This window comes from Lepisosteus platostomus, chromosome 11, assembly GCF_059453375.1.
Source record: "Lepisosteus platostomus isolate fLepPlt1 chromosome 11, fLepPlt1.hap1, whole genome shotgun sequence".
NCBI classification, from domain to species: domain Eukaryota; kingdom Metazoa; phylum Chordata; class Actinopteri; order Semionotiformes; family Lepisosteidae; genus Lepisosteus; species Lepisosteus platostomus.
In genome coordinates this window covers 2,990,940-3,008,945 of record NC_142621.1, presented here as the reverse complement: position 1 = coordinate 3,008,945, position 18,006 = coordinate 2,990,940, and the positions used below count along the sequence as shown (strand labels likewise).

The window sequence follows — 18,006 nt, the reverse complement described above, 5'->3', positions numbered from 1 at the left end:
ATCCTTTTCAGTCACGCTCGACAGGCAACTCACTGCCAGCTCCTCAAGGACATTTCTGAAAACTTCACAGGAACTACACCCCCAGCTTTTCACTCTTCCTCTGAACTGGCAGACTTAAAAGAAGGAAGCCTTTCACTGCACATTTGCTAAGACCTGGGAATCGCTGTGTGCTACACGCACCAGCAAGGGGCCGGGGGTACGGGGGGGGGGGGGGTATGCTCTCCGTCCAAATGTGCGTTTTTCACACTGCGAGTTCTCACATCGCCGAGCAGGAGAGAGAGCAATCAGCCGGAGGATTGATGAGACTCTCATTGACAACACATCCAGCTCACAGGCGCTGGGCACGTCGGAGGCGCTGCGCAGTACGCAGAGCCACCCTGGCCAGCACCAGCCCACCCAAGTGGCATTTGGCCACTCCTGTGCTGTCACGAGGGGGATCCGAATGTCAGCGGTTGAGCCGAGGATGTCTAGACAGGGCTCATGTGGCACGGCACAATTTACATCAATGGCCATTTATTTAGCTACTGCGGCGAGAAAAAAAAAAAGAAAGATAAAGTTCCACAAAATGGTTTTTATTCAGTACATTAAAATGTTTTCATCCAGTACAACAGCAAATTAAAATGAAAGGCTGATGTAAATATATGTGTAAAATGACCCAACGCTGACATTGATGCGCAGTGTTTGGGCTGTCCCCGACAACACCTCCCCATGCTGACATGAAAGGGACATTATATCACCTTATTGATGCCACTGGGTGTGAATCCATATTCACCATAAAAGGCTCATTTTGGAGAATTACAATAAGTAACTGTTGGCTGAATGAGCCTTAATGGGGCTTAGACAAGCAGAAAAAAAATGTACCTCTGACAAAGGTGCACATTATAATATGAAAGAAACCTTATGGTTTAAAATTACCACAATGGCAAACATACGAGTCTCTTGTCATAGGTCTTTAAATCTATAATGCAACCTCTAAGTGTTTTCAAAGGAATGAGTCATAGTCTTGCGGTTTTAAATGCGAGTAGAATTGTGCATTAAAAAAACGTTATCACAGGATCCCTTTCACTCCCTCCCCTCTCCACTGTCATGCTGCCCTCATGCTGTAAGAATGGCACGTCACCTATTCTCCTACTTAGTTTAAAAAAAAACTCCCAAACAAAAACACTTCTCCTGCCAGTCGAGATCTGTTTCCTCAGTAAATCAGACTTTGTGTTGGTGCATTCCAGACACTCATTTTCATGAACACCCTCACAAAGGACCTTGTTGTGTTGAGCCATTTCAAAAACAGCGTAACAATAGAGTCTCCGATTCTGCATAACAGTAACCTAGACAGATGGGGTGTAAAAAACCCATACTAAAAAGGCAGTCGGAAGAAGACAGCCCACTGTATTCCTCCTGGAAGAATGGACATCTTTGCAATTAAGAACAGAACACTCCACATGTAGGCAAGCAAGGAATAAAAACAACTCAATCTGTGGGTTTCCCCTGTGAACCAACCAATTCTCAATAAAGATGCTGCTATGCTTTTTGTGATGTTTACCGAGCAGTGCCTCAGACAAAAAGGAGGAAAAGCCAGTTTCTGAAAAAAAAAAAACAGAAACAGATTCTTTTTATTTTCATCTATATGACCTCCACAGTACATAGGTTAAAAACCCCTGGCAGACATGTTTAACTGGAGAAGTGAGTGAGAAGATTGCCGATGGGCCTGCGTGGTTCACACACGCCGTGGCGGTACGTGTGATACGAGCCCCGATAAGGCACTGATCAGATAGTGCCCCGACAGCAGAGATATGGGCGCCCAGACCGGAGAACACTGGGAGTGCACAGGGCCAAAGGAGCTGCCGTGTCACCCAAGTGCAAACAAAACAAAGATATAAAGAGCCGGCAATGTCATAAATCTTACACTTCTGGTCTATTTCCCAAAATAGTACAACTTCCACATATACACAAACAGCGCGAGACCAAAGGAAAGTCTCGTCTTGGAAAAAAAAATTGATATTTAAGTATTTATATACAGTCCATCGGCAGAGGATTCTTTCCCCCCCAGTTAGGAAAACAAACTAGCAGAAGAAACTAGCATGGGGTTTCAGAGCAGGCGGCTCTCTCCGAAAACGCTCACAAAATCCATCGGCACTGCTAATTGGTGCTCAAAGTTACTGAAGTAACAACGTACGAGTAAATTTAAAAGAGAAATGACAACCACCAGCCTTGGCCTGTCAGTGCGTAAAACGACAACATTTTGGGGGTATTCTCTCAGCCACAAGACCTTTTGTTTTCAGTCTAGATGATGCAACTTACTGGAGATCTGCCTTCACCAGACTGTAACAGATTAACAAGCCATCCCTAAATTTACCAGGGTAACTGAATCTGAAGAGCAAAAGTGAGCACTGTTCTCAGGTCAACAGGGACACAGCTTACCTCTGGTTTCCTGCCCTAGCATGTCTGAAAACAAGACTGCCAGGTCCTCAACGGCTAAATATAAAGTGTCTCCCTAATCCAAATTACTTATTTAATGAGTCAAGCCAGTCAGTTCGGTTCTAGCCACCCTTCTAAAGTCGTTTTGAACTTTCGTGCTGCAATAACAAGCCATCTTGATGAAGCAGTGGCGTAAAATGCACCATCATCAAAGCCTAAAATCAAAAGAAAAAAAAAAGAAAACCACAATACCCCTGCAAGCTCTCCGGAACAATTGTCTTGTAGCGGTTCTGCTCAATTGTGCATAAAGGACAGCTTTTCAAAGCCAGTACATTGTGTGGTCTGATTTATTTAAAAAGGTTGATCTCCCCTTCAAGTAGCCAGGGTTTGACTACAGGGGCTGTCAGTAACCGAATGTGCTCAGAAAAGGCTAAGCATTCCCCAGGGAGGCCTGTGACCAGCTGTGACTCAGAGCAACCTGAGGAGTGATGGCTCCAGCAAAAAAAAACAGAGAGACCCTTTGACTTAACTAGCCTTGTTATGGAGACTCATTTTACACTCATCTGATCACCTCCTCCTCGGGGATCTTTAGACTTTTCTTTTCCCCAGCCAATCCTTCACTTCTGAAAACTTAATTCTATCACAGCTGCCTGGCGAAAACAAACAAATATCGTAAACCATGCATATAGTGCACTGGAACCATATGACATTCAACTAAACAACATCTACTTTACTGTTCAAAATGACAGTTGTGCTTATGGCAAACCTAACACGTTCAACAATCAGACAAGGTTGAGTGTTAATAATTTGTTGCACCAGACATTCCAGCATTAAAATGAGAGAACTAAAACTAAACTGTGCACATACACAGTCTGAATACAGAGCACATTTACAGTCTCATCATACAAGCACACAATCAAGATGTACTGCTTTTGGATGAAGGTCCTTACTGACATTTTTGAGCCAAAACATTTTTGAGTTTTAGGCCTTACTTCCTTTGACTTAGCAAAGCAGGTGCACAGATCTGCTGAATTTTCAGTACAGTACATGCCATAGATGCAGTGTAATCTGTTTAACATCAGCTGAAACATTAAAGTCAATCAGTAGATTAGAACATTCTGGCCAGATTCCACTACAGAAACAAGGACATAAAGACCAGAAACTCATCACTGATGTAAAAATTAAGATATCACCACTGCTGTTAAAATTAAAATCCCTGTATTTCATGCTGCCAGCAAAGCATTCTCTATTCTCTGGATACACTGCTCAAACCTTTAGCCAAAAAAAATAAGACTAACAGCCAAAACCCATGTACGCTCACATCTGACCAGCACTATATACAGATATATCATACTTACGACATCAAGTGTAAGAGCGTCATTTATTCGCTTCTACCTCCATCAGAATAATCTGGATATTAAACCATGCCGAAGTGAACAGTACAAAAAAAATCTGTCATCAAGACAATTCACAATAATTCCAAACACTGTGATCACAAGGGCCTCAGAGGGAGGACTTCAAAGAGAAGTGTTACAGTAGAAAACATGTTACAGTAAAAGCAGCTTTTAAGCAATGGATTTTCCGACACACAATTCTTAATCAACAGTTTGTTGATTACACTGTTATTTTATTTTTTCTAAACCAACACACTGTTTTTGCAAGGCTCCTTGTTTATTAAAACCATGCCTTTCTGGGCACATTAAAAATGTCTTTAATTAGCACTGATTTGCTTATAAAATCCCATGCAAACATGTCTAAAGGTTTATTGACTAAACATAACAAAACACACGTAATGACCTATTGGAACTGCCAATATTAAATGCTAAACCACACTTTGTTAATTAATCTATGAACGCTCAACTATTTTAGGTTTCAGCAACAAGATTTTAATCTAGACTAAAAGACAATTAAGTCTTTAACTTTGCAAGGATCATTTTTTGGGACTGTCAAGATGAACAAATGTGTATAGACAGTCTCAACAGAGGAAGAATGTGTACTTTTAAGGTGTTTGTGGGGCCAGTAGTGCTCTCCATGAGAAACACAGACAGGGAGAGAAGCTGGGGGTCAGAGCGCAGGGTCAGCTATTTATACGGCGCCCCTGGAGCAGTTGGGGTTAAGGGCCTTGCTCAGGGGCCCAACGGAGTAGGATTCCTCTGCCGGCCACAGGATACGAACCGGCAACCTTCCAGCCACAGGCACAGATCCTGAGCCACAGAGCCACCGCTCCACACCTGTCTCTATATTTTCCATTTTCGTATTCTTGGTAAACGTTATGCCACCCCAGAGACTGTCCAGGGTCTAAGGGAGCAAGTGATTAAATCCCAGAACCTGGATACTATAGGAGAAAAAAGGGCAGATTACCTAGACTATGTAAGAGGATAGAGGAAGCCAGGACACCTGGAGAAAAGGAAAACACAGGAATAACTTGCACCAAACTTCACGCAGAAGGTTCGCCCGTCTGGAATTAGACCTAAAAAAATTAAACCTAAAAGAACTGTGAGGCAACAGAGGGCAGCGTGTCACTATGCTGCCATCATACATATTTAAATAGATTAAATAGAGAACGTGAGTTTTGTCAGCAATTCTGCATCTTTTGCCTGAGAGCTCATTAAGAATTTTGCAGGTAACACAAACCTTGGATTATTTTTCTTCTGGATTTAGCTTTGACAAATCAGACAGTGCAACATTCAAACTGATTTTCTATCTTCTCCTAGAAACACTTCAGATCTTGCTGCAGTACATTTCACCTATCTCCAGAAAAAAAAAAAGTTTTTTTTTTTTTAACTCCGTCAGCCTTTTCATCTAATGCAAGAGTCTCAGGGAATAAAAAAGGCAACTTCTTAAAACGTCATTGTGAACAATTGACTCCGTTAACGAGGGATGAAGTTGTTGCTTTTTAAAAGGGCTTTACTGGAAGTTCCCATTAACTTGGAGAAAAGGCTTATATTGCAAACAAAGACGGGTCAAAATTGAGATTAGCTTTAAAACTACACTAACCAATTTCCCTTCTCTTTTGTTAGCATAATTAGAGAGGTAAAATGCAGTCTGTGAAGAATAATTTAGGAGGATGGTCAGACCTATAAAGCTCAAAGCACTCTCGTATATGATATGATACGTTAACAGATGTTGAATGACCTGGGGGAAACAAAGCTGACGTGTTTTCTTTAAAACACAGAAATGTTCATGCCTGTAAATGCCTTGACATCTGAACAGCATCTTTGTGAATGTGTTTATGGCTCTGCACGGTAACAGTTTTTACTTGTTCCTTGATGTCTTAATTTCCTGTGATAATACATCTGTCATGAATAATTAAGCAACACATGTGCTTTTTGGTGAAAACTGAACTAGCGTTATAAATCAATCTTGGAGCCCATTACCAGCACAAAAGGCAGAGTCTCTAACAGACTGCCATTAATCCTCCAATGTGTCTAAGCATTCGCACTGGAAAAACAGGGGGTGTTTATATGTGTATGTGTTTTGTGTGTGGACGGGGGGTGGCTCCAGACAAAAAAGCCTGGCTTATTTACTTGCAAAGCACAACACACGAGCGGCTGCTTGTATGAAACCGGCCAGTGTGGAAACCTTTACTCCCCCAGCAGCAGTCTGGTGTAGTGGTCAGGGTCCGTGACTCAAAACTGGGAGGCTGTGGGTTCAAATCCCAAGTTGACTACTGCTGTTGTATCCTTTACTGCAGGTACCTAGATACTCCAGGAGCCAGATACTCAACTCCAGTACAATGCCCAGCTGTACAAATGAGTACAAACCTATGTCACTTTGGAACAAGTGTCAGCCTCAATAATAAAATGCCCTTTTTTCCATGAATATTATCACAATAGAAATATATGGATAGATGTGCATGGGTTTCTAGTATCGCTACACACAAGCTCAAGCTAATTAAGCTTATAATCAGCTTTGTCCGAGGTTAAGCGTGATTTATATCACAAAAAACATGCACTTCCGTTAAAACGGTAAAGAATCTATTTCTACTACCTCAGCTCCCCATTTTCTAGAAGGCACTATTTTCAGGTGCAAGCATAGCAACAATACGCACAAATTAAACCCAGTGATTCCTGGAAGCAGCTGAAGTGCCACACTTTTCCATAATTAGCATTTCACTTCTGCTATGGCACCCCGTGCCCCTTAAACTGAACACTTTGCACATTTATTCATGCAACATTAGGGCCATGCTGCGCTGTTTGTTCAAGGAAAGGCAAATACTCATCCTGCTAATCACTGGATGGGGAGATGCATGCACGCCTGCACACGGGCACTGCTATGCACTGAACGTATTAAAAAAAGAACGTTAACTCGCAGTGAAATTTCTAGAGCTTTGATCAAACTCTTTTAAGATGGGAAAGCACAATGCCAGCAATCCACACGCACAGCACAGAAGAAGGGGGAGACACAGGGGTGAATTTTTCAACTCAAGCTTCTTCCAGACCTTCATACTTCCCCAGTCCTTCTCCTCATATCAGAACCTGAAATTCAGGCCACCAGTAGGAGGGGAGGCTCCTGAAGGCTCATTACGAAGCGCTGTATTTAAGGTATTAATGCTGCTAGTCTGTCCTAACGTCTTCCATCCCTCCTCTCATGTGACTCCTCTTTTTGCCAGTCTGGACGGCATCTTCTCTCTTACTCCCCCACCACACGAGGAGCACAGCTGTGGACTAACGCCATTACAGGATATGGTTACTTTTAATTAAGAGAATCAATTTTCATTTGTGTCAGTCTGGCCTTGTTACCATAAGGATTCTTAAAAGGGGGCCTGCTTCCCCTGATGTTTAAATCCGTTTAACTGGGTGCCTCATGAGTTTAGTTTAGAAACTTTAATAATATATTTATTTTTTGAATTAAAAAAAATATATCTTTTAATTTCTAAACTTCTTTTTTAGTCTGAGCTTTTCAACTTTCATCTACAACTGTGGGCTTTAGAGCCCCCAGGTTCTCTATATAGCCCAATACTGTATGCAAAACAATATTTATAGAGAAGTTCTCATTCAAACACATTCAGACTTGTAAAGGCTTCATATTATTTTTCCTTCTGCTCCTCTTGCATTTTAAGGAATTCATTTTCGGCAACAATTTACAAAATAATAAGAAAGTTGGACTACATTATGTTTTAGTCCTAAAGCTCTGAAGGTTAATCTGGCCTGGTTAGCCTCATTTCTCTAAAACAGTTCATCACAGTAATCCAGGTCTGTATTTGCACAGAAAACACAATCTACAACAAACGCTGTACAAATTAAAAAGGGGAAAATGAAATAAAAAGTCATCCCCGAAGGCAGATGTAATGCGATGGCCATGCAAAGATTCTGGGCTGAGGCATCATGTTGTGAGACCATAATACAATCAGACAGCTGTGATTGGATGCACCTTTTCATCATCTTTCCTTCATAATACAAAATGTATGAATGACACACACATGCAGGCAAATAAAGTAAGATAAACCATCACATTCAGTCCAAATATTCCCTAACCACAATCCTACGCTTGTTGTAGTTAGCAATGCAGATTTAGAACAAGCAGATTTCTTAAAAAAAAAAAATACATTTCTCTTCTGACCTTGTCGGCAGATGGCTAACTCTCTTGGGTTTTAGTTGCTGTCAATTAGGTCTAACCTTCCCAATCGCTGGCAGACCTATATTCGGGACGAGACAGCACTAAGTGAAAGTGGGGAGGGGGTGGGGAGGAAACGGGGGTGCGAAATTCTATTATAGCGAGTGTAGCAGAAACTCTTGTTTTTTTTATTTTATTCTCCCTGGAAATATTCAGGAATAGTTATTACGCTGAAGTGCTTTTCTGCTGCCAGTCTTTGTTTTGCTGCTAGCTCTTCCGCGGCTCTCCGCTGTGTCCCTGAGCTCTCCGGCAAGAAATCAGCAGCCAAGGCAACATCACGGACACCCCACGCAGCCGATGTGGAGGCTGCTGGGTACTCTCTCACTTCACAGCCACTCCAACATTTTGGCAAAAGTTGAATCGTTTCAGGAACACATGGGCTTTACTCACGCAGCATTATTTTAGACTTCTTCCCCCAGACACCCCTGTCTTCTTTGTTGAATTTAGTTTCCCACAAAAACTACAAGAAATAGAATTTCAAAACTGCAGAACAAAGAACAGAAAACAAGATACTGAGCATGGAAATGAGAGGAAACAACACCAAAACACAAGTGGAAATCTGTATGAGAGGAGCCCAGTTCTTGCACGTCAATTCACTCAGGGCCTTCAAAACAAGACTGACTTACTTTCCAAAAACTTTAAAAGTATATAATGGGTGTTTTTGCACGTAATAACTTGATATCCGCACCAGTGGTGCCAACCTCAAACTTTCTAGAGTAACAGACGTTCAGCACTTTCTGGGATAGGCAGGATATGTGGGAGTATCAAACAGGCTACCCATCCCTGTTGCTGAAGCCGATAGCCTGGCTTCTTTCACAAAACATCTGGATAAGATCCTTGGATCAATAAGCTACCAACTACTAAACAAGCCAGATGGGCCAAATGGTCTCCTCTCATTTGTTAACCATGCTTATGCTGGATAATTGTAGGAATTTTTCTTCCTGGATGTAAGAGGCGACCATGATTCTGTGCTGTTTTTTTGCCCTCTAGATAATTCACAGGCTCCCTTCTGGTTCCAGAGCAAACAGCTTTGGTAAAAGATGCTCTAAGTGCTTCACCAGGAAGTGTTCCAAGAACGTGCATGAGTGTCACACCAGGTCTGATGGTGTAACACTTGTGCATGCTTCCCCAATCCATATCCTCTCAGCAAGCTGTGGCAAATCTTGTCACAAACTATTTATGCAGCAGGAATAAATGGGAAGAGTAGAAAATAGTAAATAACAACAGAGAAAATCACAAAACAGGAAAAACAGCAGGAGATAAAACCAACCAAAAGCAAAACGCCAATGCTTCTCCTTTAAAGGAATTAGGCAGGACATAAATCCGTAGGAAGCCCACTTCTGTCTTCTGAAATCTGGACAGTGACTGCAGTGTTTTCTTCATGAAACATGTTATCAAGAGGTTTCATTCCGCTCCTTCCCTGGACTCCATTTGAACTGCTTCAGATAGTTTGTCACAGTGGTCTCAGCCTCACTGCTAACTAGCCTCTTCTCTTCTTAAGAGATCATGCTCAATGCTTTCAGGTACGGGAGGGTCTTTGTGGATTTTCAATACTGCCTGCGACTTAATTAGGCAGCCAGCCTATTCACTATCTGCCCCTCGACTGACAAATATTCAATAGCTCTGAAAGCAAACCGTCTGATAGCCTGATTGAGCAGTGAGTGAGAGAGTAAGAGAGAACTGTTTGGTGTTTATACACAATAATCTTAAGCCCCCATTAAAGATTCTTCACTCCAGTGACAATTTGTTGTTATGCTTTATTGCCGTGTAAATACAAATGTTCCGTCCCTCGGATCACGGATCAATTGACGCCAAATGCCTTAAAACCCTGGACAAATAAAAAAAACTAGATTTTTTTTCAAAGACATTGAATTTGAGATTGTTTTCTTACAGACACTTTTTAGCTGAAGAACTCTGAAAAGTACCATTAATGGGTTTAGCTTGACAGTTATAATACCCCACTACCATCACCACCAAAATAAACGTATTATAGCAGAGCTTTTTCAGCCCTGTAGTAAGTAAGCCTGATGAATATTTCATGTGTACGTATCCAGACAACAATTACGCTAATGCAAGGTTTATTTATAAGAAAAATATTCAGCTAGCAGTCTTGTGTTAAAGCAGTAAAAGCAGACATTTTAGGATTTGCAAGGATTCACAAGGCTGAGAGAACCAACAGGCAATTCAGAAGCAGAATTATCATCTAAAAAACTGTTGCTTGAGGTCTGTCAACCTGCTGATCCACAAAATTGTGTTTAAAATACTGGACTCATCAGTTCCAAAAAGAGTGGGATTCAAATTAATTCTCAGCTGACAACTGATAACTGATTCAATTAAGACTCATTAACCTGCTCAATTTCTTGCATGTTCCAGGCTTTCTTGTTGTCCTGTACTGTAGGGAAGGCATCCCTTCGGCTCAGCGTGCCGTTTCCGCCTGGATAAACAGGAGTCTCGGCAAACAGCCGCAGTAAGAAAGGGAAACGCCAAGAGGCAGCAGCTCTTCTGACTCCATCACCGGGCTTGTGCTGTGCTAATTTGAATCCCTGCTCACTTGCCGGCAATTAGCTGACAAGAGTTATAAAAACAAGATGCCGTTTTTTTTTTATGCTGAAACAGTGATAGCGGCGAGCAACCTGAATCTAGACAGTCTCCACACTGCCGCACCTGCGGGAGAGGCATTCCAGAATGTAGAACCAGGCAGGAAAAGAAATAAATAGACGACAGCTCTTTCAAAAGACTGTATGCTGAACCATTACTACCGGTACCATTTGTTCTGATAAATATTACATTTCAGTTTCACTTTGTGTGTGTGTGTTTTTTTTAAATTGCTGCCTACACTTTCCTGAACTCCTGAAAGTAATGCCACAGAGACGCATAAAAGCGAAAGCAAAAAAAAAACTTCTATTTTGTGCTCATCATGGTGTGGACAGTTCTCAGGGGAGGCAAGGGTATAAAGACTTAAGACTTTCTTTCTGCGAGTCTCCTCAGAGCTCCTGCCAAACGAAAAAGAGAACAGCTCGAGCCCACTCTGCAGAATCTGCACACACATTAGCTGCAGGAGATTACAGAGCATGGGGGGTCAGAGGCTACAGTTCTGTCAAAAAAAAACTCCTAATTTTGCCTCAAATGCATGGGCCAGCAGAATACTGATTTCACAGAGGGAGCTCTTCGAAAGGCTTGAGCAGAAACCTGCACCGCTCAGCTACTCTGCCTTTCCTTCTCCCTGTTTGAAAGAAGACCAAAGCCTATTACTCGACAGCAGAACTCCCACTGCTTTACAGAACTGCAGATGCCTGGAAGCTAGGCCTCAGTGTGGCAACAGAAAAAAAGGGTGAGGGGGCTGTCAGATGGCCAAGGGCTTGGGTTTCTGCAGGACCTGTCTGGCACCGACCAGCATGCCCAAAACCACAAGCATGCACTGCACTCACCTACCTGTCCAGAAAAACACAAAGACAAAAAGTACTCACGAACTGGAGTAGTTTAAGAAAATGTTAAAAACACAGGAGACACCTGAACTTAACCTCTCGACCACCTAGCAAATGGGTTAAAGACTAGGTCCGATTAAGGGTTTTAGCAGAGACTTATATCACAGAAAACGACAACTGCCAATAGGATGGTCCTGTAGTCTCCGGCCTACAAAGAGAACTAACATCAATGCACCAGGGACAACATGTATGGTCTGTGCATCTACTGCTCATCTGAAATAATTTATCATACTTTCGGCACTGCCTACCTGGCATAAAATGATTCAAGTTAAAAAGCTGGGTCTGTGATACATATTAGACCGCACAATTTGTGCTGTGTGCAATCTGGCACATGAACAGTATTATTCAGTTCAATTCAATTTATTTTTATATAGCGCCTTTCACAACAAGGTTGCCCCAAGGCGCTTAACAAACCAAGTGACCCTCCATGTTGTGAATACAGAACAGAAAAGACCAGAAGACAACGGAGGAGAGAAACCAAAAACTCCTTAGTATGGAGGAAAAAAAAGTAACAAAAGTTAACTGCTAACACAAAAAATGTTAACTACTGAAAGCATAAAAAGAGCAGACATTGCAATCAATTTAAGATTAAAACCCTTTCCCAGAACATTAAAAGTTCTTAATGAATTTTAAAAATATGATTTGCCACTCCAAAGTTTTTTTTTTTTCCTTTCTACATCTGAAGACAAGACATTACTGTTAACAGATGACACAGCAGGTCTTGTTTCAGCACCTCCCAGGGAGTGTAGTTCATAGAGTTCAGAGAAGAGAGCAGGGACAATACTCAATTAACACTGAAAAATACAGTAATACAAAGTGCAGAGCATTACAATGGAAAACGTTACAGACACTGTTCGGAAAACATAACATTTCACTGACTTACTGACACTGTGGTACCTTGGTAACTAATGTATCAAGGAAGCGAAGAAAAACCCTTCTAACCTGCAGCAAAACGGGATTGGATTTTTTTGTGTTAATTTTGGCTCAAGTTTATCTTTCAAATGTTTATTTTTAACTCTCAGTCGTTGATATCGACTTCAAGAACAGAGAATAGTAACAAACATCAGCTGCTGACATGTTATGAGAACATGTTAAGAAAGCTTTTACAGACATGACTACAGAATAACCAGCATCTGTTCACTCAGTAAAGACTAAGAAACCTGGTTATCAGCCACACAAACCACAGGCAGACAAGAAAAATTAACGATGACCAGACAAGAGCTACCATGCATTGGGGCTATTGATTTTGGTCTCTGGGACATAAATATTCACAAAGATTAAGAATAAGAAACTAAAGACACAAGAGGAATACAAGAACAATGTAACAGGAAGTGAACATCAATAACACTGTGTTCTATCTGGAAATTAAGTTACATCAGGGCTACCCATTCCTCAACCTGGAGGGCTGGTGTGTTGATGGGTTTCCTAGGTCTTGTTCAAGTACCAGCACCTAAAGATTGGGAACAGTTGTTAAAACAGGCCCGGTAAAACCCAATAACGAGCAGATTAAGGTTGCTAAACACCGAGCTAGAATGAAAACCTGCAGACACCCCTGCCAGGATTGGACTCCTCTGCTCTAAACCTCTTACAGCTGCCCAAGAGGACAGAATTGGGTTTGCGCTGTTCTGAGAGTAGGACCTTGCCAGCCAGAATCTGTCACTTACAAATCTAATGCCCTGCTGCTCATACTCCAAATGTCTTACACAGTGCCATTCACATATTAGAGCTGGGTATTCCTTTTATTTTAAACCCCAGTAACGTGCCTTTTTTCACCATGCAGAACACTTGTCCCCCAAGGACAGCGTTAACTAATGAGCGTGCAGCACACAATATCTACAATCAGCCCGATGAAAACATACAAACCACATCAAGCTGATTACATTAAGTCAAATTCAGATTGATGGGAATCTGTTATTGTTAACATTTTTTTCTAAATACTTTTATGATCTCTGATCATGCCTGATGTACCCGAGTTACCCTATTACAAAGCTTTAAACTGCAATGGAAGTAAGAAAATTCTGTTTTTATGGACACTGAACATTAGCTCGAGTGTAAATAATCCCCATCCCCACGTGTGTGTGTGTGTGCTTCCTGTAAAGAACGGGAGAACTGACCAGTTCCAATTTAGTTCATTTCACGTCTAAAACAAAGAAAAACGGGTGTTTGGTTTGAGTTAGTTTAATTTTGATCATACCCGAACAGCCTTACTTTACTCTGTGTATGCACCCACAGAGCAAGGATAGCTACCCCCGGAATACTAGACTAGGTAAAGTTCGTTTACGTTTGAAACCAGTTTGCATGTGCGTACACACGTACATGTGAATACCTTACGAGTGCCAGGTGATCTGGAAACGGAGTCTCCAGTCACAGAAACAAAAAATGGTTTGTATACATTTAGACAAACATTCAATTTGTCAGACGTACGAATGCTGTCTGTTGTGTTCTTTCTGTTGGGTAAACCTTTTTAAATTGCCTCGGATATCCGTCTGCAAAATAACAGGATACTGTAGTGTTGCAATTCTTGATGTAGATTTTTAAATTGTCCATTAAATACTCAGTTTATTATCTTAACCTTTATGTCTTAGTGGACCCTTGTGGCAATTGGGAGTTAAGGGATTTAGGTACTTTCTGCTAAAATGTCATGTTGTAGTTCAGGTCTGAGAGGCTGCAGAGCAACGTGCTTTCTAGACACTGCTGTCCATCAACCACTGAACCAGTAAATTACCACCAGAATGTCTACAGTCAGGATTGAGTATACTGAGAAAACAAACTGGCTTTTTGTTTCTGCTATTCCTCTTTTTTTTCCCCCTCAAAAGAGTGATGATGGTCTCCTATCCCTGCACCTGAAACATGAGGCCTTCAAGACTATGCAGCTTTCGTAGAAAAGAGACCTTTAGCTCTGTCCAGCCAGGGCTGGGGGTAAAACCTACTGCTGAAATCAGAAGACTCTGGAAAGCCTGACAAGTAAATTGAAGTTTTAAATGAATTCCGCAAGGTCACTTTTACTTTGCAATTGCCTGGCAACTGGTTGAGAGAACAAGAGGTTAGGACTGAGAGAGAGTCAGAGAGGGTTTTTTTGTGACTGTAAAACAATCATCTTGAACCAGCTCAAAGAAGGCCTAATGGAATTACGGCCACCCAGGGAAGAATACAGTCAGGTCACGGAAAGAATTGAATCATCCCCTGCTGCATATTACAAAAGGACCCGACAGATTCCAGCTTGCCTTTGCTCAGGTTTTCGTGACAAATGTCACCCCACATTGACATTTGAGGGGCAGTAGTCTGACTCGAATCGGCTTTCTGACAGGAGAAGGACTAGCAGGCTCAACGAGCAGCGGCCTGTACTTCACAAACCTCCCAAGCCCTTCAAGCCACGAAATCCTTTGTCATATTTATTGCTCTGAAAAAATCATTATTCCTCAGGTGCTTTTTTCTTTTATTAAAATTTTATATTGCATCTACGTCTGGCTATCAATAACCTGTGGAATTTCTGCAACAGGCTTTCTTAATTCATGAGCATCCCCCCCACAAGTACAGAGGGAGCAAACTCAGTGCAGATTCTACTCAGTGCCAGCAAGAACAATCTTTCACTTAATTTAAAGAAGTTGGGGGCAGGAGTATCCGGTAACTGCTGACTAATTTAACCGCTTTCCCATACGAAGTCAAATGGAAAACTTCTATAGCTAGAATTCAGTGAGGAATTCTTTGCAGACTAAGCTTCATTTCCTTGCTAAAGCTCCTTATGGAGAACAGTAATTAAACAAATAGACAATCTGGCAAAGTGAGGTAAGATTTGACATTTTTGCATTGCATTTCATTCATATTAATTTCATAGTTGTTTTTTTTTGCCCTAGATGTACATGAATCTTCCTTTTCATTGTTTCTCCAAGGTATAGACCTAGATAATGCAATCAGCCAGCTATTTAGTTTGACAGACACACTGAACCAAACTGTTAGCTCCAGACGGAGTTCCAATTAATGAACACACTCTTGAGATTGAGAAAGAGAATATGAACAAATCAATGCCTTGTGCTAACTCAGAAATAAGGCATGTTAAACAAGGATCCTGGAACTGCATCACTGCAATCAAACACCTAAGCTACGCTTACGTGAGAAGAAGCACTGAAGAAAAGGCAGACACAGCAGAGCGCATGCTCAGGTAATTAACGCAGGGACTGGAATGACCTAAGCCACTCCAGAGAACTCGCTGAATGTCAGGTGGATTTCCAATTCATTTTTCGATGGGCTCTGCAATTAGCTTAGTGCAGGCATGATGGCTCTCAAATAGCCCCTGCTCTGCTAATTACAAACTGGGAAATGAAAATGCAGGTTCCCCAGCCAGACATATTGGGCCCTAGCTCGGTGACATCGGTGTTCGAAGAACGATTTATTCGGTGTCCCTCTCGACGGCATTCTTCAGCCAGTGGGCAAAGTTCAACAACAGTGTCCATGAAGAACTGTGCTATCAAGCCTCTTCTTCAGTTAGCACTTTAAACACTGCGATACAACTAAAAATGGACAGTAGTGCCATGTAGCACTGCTCACAGGCACATTAAAACATCTATGCAGAACAGAAGAAGAAGAGATATTCCAAATTCGGTGCATGCAGGTTTCTGAAGAATGGTGATAACAATACAAGGCCCCTATTTAATTAGTTTATTTTATGCACAGCCCCTTAAAATTAAATGGGCCACATAGAGCAACATTTTTTAAGTGTTCTGTATGGACTGAACAAGCATGCAAGTAAAGCCTCATCTAAACCTGCAACAACAAAGGCTCTTTAAAACAAATCCTCCATTTTCTGTTATTAATCGTACTAACAATCTGTAAAACAGCCTTGCAGCAGACACTGGCACAGACAACTTTCTTCGATTGCTTTTGCAGAAAATGACCTAAAAAGTCCAGATATTTAAAAGCACAAATGTACAAACTTTATCTCATGAATTATGGGGGAGAAGATCACTTTGGCAGGGACTTCTTATTTCCACTGCTTTTGACCATCTGAGTTTACACCACTCCAGTACTCCACAGCCCACCAGTGTCTTCCAATAGTTCCCTTGTGGAAGTGTGTTGGACTCCACATTCCTATTCATCTGAACTGATCCTTCACTTGGGGGTGGGGGGAGGCAGGGCTGCATTTTCCATTTTAATATAAATCTAAAGCAGCAGTAGGTTGCATTTTTGAGTTTTCTCCCAACGTCAAGAACAGCGCAGAGCTCTTGGTGCGCTGGTGTGGAACAAAGCATGGTTAAGAGGGCCCTGTAGGCGATACTCACTGTCGGCTTGTGAGGACAGCACCAGGCAGCCCAGCCCCGCCGCTACCAGCACCAGGACCGTGGCTGAACAGCAATGAGGCACCATGTTCCAGAGTGGCACTGCTCCCCCTCAGTCCTGACTCTCCCGGCTGGCAACTCCACGCTCACACGATCATAGAGTAACACCTGCGCAAAACACAAAGACACATTAGCACTCCACACAGACTAAACAGTTTTCACTCGACAGAGCAGCTGTTTGACACCGGATACGCCACATAACTCAAGAGTTTGCAAGAATGAAGAATCTGTATGGGAAGGTCAGCTTTAAAATATTAATCACATTAACAGAACTGACCATAATTTAATTTAAAAATATATATACTCTCCATTCACAACATAGCAGGATAAGAACCTTGGATTTAGTAGAAACATCCAAATAGATGAGCCGGAGTTAGATAGGCCAATCTGTTCCCTCTCATTTCAAGTTTATCTTGTGTATCTTGTGTAGATGCTAAGTGAAGTGAAAGCAGCAGAAACCTAATGAAACCACAAGCTTTTGAAAGACAGGCGGCAAAAAATAAATGTTGGTTTTTTTTGCAAGGATTGACAAATGATAATCCTTTGGTGAGAGAAATGAAACTGTTTTCAGTTGATTGAAAGGAGGCGTGACAAGACGAGACCTAGGGGCCTCCTCATCGACCCACGTGGGACACTGAACCGAGCTGCCTACCCTTCCAGGGAGAGGAGTGCCGAGGGCCGCCCTATTAAAACCCCACGTCCCTGGAGAGCTCTAACCAGATTGCCCTATTGCTGCCACACACCGAGTCCCACAGGAATGGGTTCAGCCATGGCAGCTGGGTTCCTACACTAATTCAGATTACAGTTCAGCAGATCCAATACTGATAATTAACCCCACCCCACTAAAACATATTAAATTCTGGCCATTTGTTAATTAAATCACTTGAAAATTTAGCACTTGAGGAAAAGGGGGAAGTGCCCATATATCTGTCCCAGAAAGGTGATGAATTTACCCTCCATCCTGACGCCAGTCATTCCTCTGTATCACAAAGACAATTCAGATGTGGAGACGCACCAGAGGCTAAGGTACTCCGTAAATGAGTCTGCGACTCCCGTGCGGTTCAGCAGGCTGAGGACACGCTGGCCCATCACAGGTCTACCCCCGCCAGTGCTGGTACCTATTTATGCAACTGGAAGGGCTGCAGGACTGGAGGCGA

At 42.0% G+C, this 18,006-nt stretch overlaps 1 protein-coding gene across 12 annotated transcripts in view; it reads right to left on the bottom strand.

The window, feature by feature from the left end:
• Window positions 1-18,006, bottom strand: part of LOC148651763 (receptor-type tyrosine-protein phosphatase F) — a 222,607-nt gene that overhangs the window by 129,532 nt on the left and 75,069 nt on the right. For all 12 annotated transcript variants that reach the window (XM_088597854.1, XM_088597859.1, XM_088597861.1 and 9 more), the window contains exon 2: window positions 16,793-16,957. In XM_088597854.1, the coding sequence (XP_088453980.1) occupies window positions 16,793-16,877 (85 nt within the window). In that variant the 5' untranslated portion in view covers window positions 16,878-16,957. The remainder of the gene's footprint in view (window positions 1-16,792; window positions 16,958-18,006) is intronic.